Source organism: Plasmopara halstedii (assembly GCF_900000015.1).
Source record: "Plasmopara halstedii genome assembly, contig: Scaffold_350, whole genome shotgun sequence".
Taxonomy (NCBI): Eukaryota; Oomycota; class Peronosporomycetes; order Peronosporales; family Peronosporaceae; genus Plasmopara; species Plasmopara halstedii.
Window position 1 is genome coordinate 121,650 of NW_020187271.1, and position 3,342 is coordinate 124,991.

Below are 3,342 nucleotides of genomic sequence, written 5' to 3' on the forward strand. Positions count from 1 at the left end.
TTTTATGGCCAAAGACGCGCTTCATTGTTCGCTAGAAGCGATGTATACTTTCTTAAGTGGTTATTAAATTACATGACATTTAATATTGGATTTTTGTTTGTAAAAATTAGAATTTGTATTATTTGTGCTTAAATATCAAGTGGCTTGATGAAGGCCATAATCATTTCGAAGCATCTTGTAAATGCCACCATGTCGTTGCTTGCCAAATGGTTGAGAGGGCGAATCCTTAATATAATTATTAGAACATAGCCGAATGAATTTTTGAGAACATACAATGCACCTTGGATTCGGACGGTAGTGCTGTCACTTCTGAGCGCCAAATGCAAACGAACAAACTTATCAAGGTGTCATTTGGTCATTGCGTAATCGACAAATCATTAACGTACCTTCAGGGTTCTGTGCGTCCTTAAGAAGAATGGGTTCCTGTATCAAAGACCGGTTTTTAAGCAGCAGTGAGTAGATTCCCCCATGTCGAGCCTTGATCCTTATTTCAGGTAAGGTTGGCAGTGATGATCTTGTCAGTCTTAAAGTAGTCTCGCCCGATCCACAATCTCTGTGATTTCGTGGGTTTGGTGTAGCGGCTCTAGGTTTTAGTATACTTGAGGAGGCTCGGCGGTTCGATCCTTGGTCACTGTTACATTGCCTGAGATGACAAAAGCTTTCTTCATTTGTAATTGCAACTTCGATAGGTGGTGCACTTAGCTCAAGATTCCAGGGAAGAGCTAATTTTGATCGACTTCGCGATGGCGTGTCGGGAAGCGACATGGGAGATAATAAACCGAAGTCGTCATCTGTCAAAAATTGGCTAGAAGATGTTGAAAAGAATGATTCAGACTCCGTCGGTGATACGGTGCTGAGCGGTGTGGTCCTTTGAGCGTTAGAAAGCATTCCAAATTTTCGATGCGGAGAGTTTTCTGGACGATGGGAAGATGAACTTCCGTTCTGCTTATCTTTCTTGTTATTCCACTCTTTAGCCTCGCCGTGTGGACTTTGCATAGCCTGTTGTAACACCATTTATGAGACTACTGCGATTTATCGATAGAGTCCCACGTAACTCACCAGAACCTCTAGAGAAACAAAGTCGATGCTGCCCTCGAGCTTCTCTTCTTCCTGTAATAGACTAAATTTTTGATTACTCAAAGGAGTAAGAGCGACAGCAGAACCCATTTCCAAGTCTAAAAGCTCCTCTAGCGATGTTGGTGTACATGCATCTGATGTAGTGAAAGGCAGATCCACGTCGTTGTTCGAGTCGGGGAACTTCCGTTGCTCCGGAGATTCATGTAGTTCATGTGTTTGGTTGCTGGACTTGAGTATGTGTGCATCCTTTTGACTCTGATCGCAATTCGTCATCGGCAAGCGTCTGGGATGAACACCCTTGGTCATGGCGGTGCGATTCTATTGCATTGGATCTCGCGTCGTTTCGAACTCCTTCGTAATTTAATATAATTTTATCAGTCGTGAATTTTAAATAATAAACGGTAACAAAGTCGCAATGGGACTACTTACTATTCTGAAGAAGGTCAAGGAAAAAGAGAAGGAAATTCGTGTCCTCATGCTGTGCGTTCATGAGCCTTTCGCACTTGATTCTGCAAGCGAGAAGATGGAAACCTATAATGAAGGAATATTGACGTTGACTGTGGCTTAGGGGACTAGATAATGCTGGCAAAACGACTATCTTAAAGAAGTTTATGGGCCAAAACATCAATGAGATTTCTCCGACACTGGGTTTTGATATACAGACACTCGAGTACAAAAAGCAAGTGCAATATCCTGCTGGATCAGAGAATATCGGATATTGACTAGGGTGCATGTGGCTGCTGTAATCTGTAGCTTTAAGCTGAATGTTTGGGACGTGGGAGGACAGCAAACAATACGATCGTACTGGAGGAACTACTTTGAACAGGTGATTTAGTCATCAAAGTTGTGAAAGTGTGCTTCATCTCAATCCGTGTGTGTAATAGACGGATGCCCTAGTGTGGGTGGTGGATAGTGCTGACAGACGAAGACTTGAAGACTGCAAGCGTGAGCTAACAAACTTGCTTACTCAAGAGGTATGGAGAATAAGAGCCCCTCAGCTGCTTCTAATTACACATTTTTTTCACTCAGAGACTTGCAGGAGCTACTCTGCTGATTTTTGCCAACAAGCAGGATCTACCAAGTGCCCTTAGTTCAGCAGAAATTGCAGACGCGTTGGGGCTACGGTCAGCTCAATTTTCCACTCGACATTGGAGTATTCTTTCCTGTAGTGCCATTACTGGTGATGGCCTTGTTGACGGTATTGACTGGCTTGTAAATGATGTAGCAAGCCGCATCTTTCTCTTGGAATGATGACTTTAAGTGGATCCAGTGGAGGTGTGCTCTTGCTAAAACTTAGACTAGCTTTCTTAATTTAGATAGATTACAGCTACAAAATGCATTTATTTTGTCAATGTAAGTTTTAACACAGAAAGAAGAGATTTCATCATCAATGGACGACGTCCACATAGGAAAACATATCTCACAAAACACTATGTACAAACGTACAAAAATGATGCTATATATCTGTTCTAAACACGGGTTTTACGTTTTACCTTTTCATAATATCATGATACTTATCTGTTGGAAACAATTTACGTCTTCACCCATTTGCATAATTACATAGCTACAAGCAGAATACATTCACTTGGAAACTTGCCTTCAGACCACCAGGTCCTTCCTTCCTATCTGTCATTCACAGCACTTCGCGCAGAAGTAGCGTATCGTTACTTTAGCAGGTTATGAGTTCATCACAACAGAATGATAATGTCCTTCACAATGTGACAGACAAGAAGGAAGAGCTCACCCCAGCAGCAGTATTGCTTGAAATGCGGGAGATGATGCTACAGATGAAGGAAGAAGTACAAGATGTGAGGATAGAAGTAGCAACAATTAGGTCTAATAACGGACAACGTCATCAGCAGCCTTCCGTACTTAGTAGTGCTTCGGCAGAAGCATTAAGGAGTGTCATGCTTGAACGCATCAAGAGTCAATCTCAACCTCACATGCCAGTATCATGTGGTTCAGCTCTGGGAGCACGAGATCACCGTACGTACTACGATGAAATCGCTCGCGATGACGCGAGACAGAGAGAACAGCAGTTCCAAGCGTATAGAGAGCAACAAGAGACACAGGGAATGCATGCATTCCCACCACAGCATCAACAGCAACAATTTGGCCCAAGGATTCCTACATTGAAGCAAAGGATGCTCTTGATACCCCCTCCTGAGGGAAAAGTATTCCTGGCTAAAACTAAGGATCAAGCAGCAAAGCAGTTTGAGCATTTCTTAGTGTATTTCGAGAAGCGATTTAATTGCAAGGTTAGCG

General features: G+C 42.7%; 3 protein-coding genes across 3 annotated transcripts in view; 1 reads left to right on the top strand and 2 right to left on the bottom strand.

The window, feature by feature from the left end:
• Positions 1-135: 135 nt before the first annotated feature.
• On the bottom strand, positions 136-1,383 carry PHALS_09080 (uncharacterized protein; the record flags this gene model as incomplete). Its single annotated transcript, XM_024724516.1, has 4 exons — positions 136-225; positions 281-309; positions 387-999; positions 1,060-1,383. 4 exons carry the CDS (start codon positions 1,381-1,383, stop codon positions 136-138), a joined length of 1,056 nt encoding a protein of 351 aa, XP_024575384.1.
• A 109-nt stretch (positions 1,384-1,492) lies between these two features.
• Positions 1,493-2,328, top strand: PHALS_09081 (adp-ribosylation factor-like protein 2; the record flags this gene model as incomplete). The annotated part of the gene is made up of 5 exons (XM_024724517.1): positions 1,493-1,557; positions 1,646-1,756; positions 1,831-1,903; positions 1,962-2,051; positions 2,107-2,328. 5 exons carry the CDS (start codon positions 1,493-1,495, stop codon positions 2,326-2,328), a joined length of 561 nt encoding a protein of 186 aa, XP_024575385.1.
• A 946-nt stretch (positions 2,329-3,274) lies between these two features.
• Positions 3,275-3,342, bottom strand: part of PHALS_09082 (Armadillo-type fold) — a gene marked incomplete at both ends in the record, with an annotated part of 5,348 nt that continues 5,280 nt past the window's right edge. Inside the window, one exon of the mRNA XM_024724518.1 lies at positions 3,275-3,342. This exon is cut by the window's right edge and continues 3,834 nt beyond it. Coding sequence (XP_024575386.1) covers positions 3,275-3,342 — 68 coding nt within the window.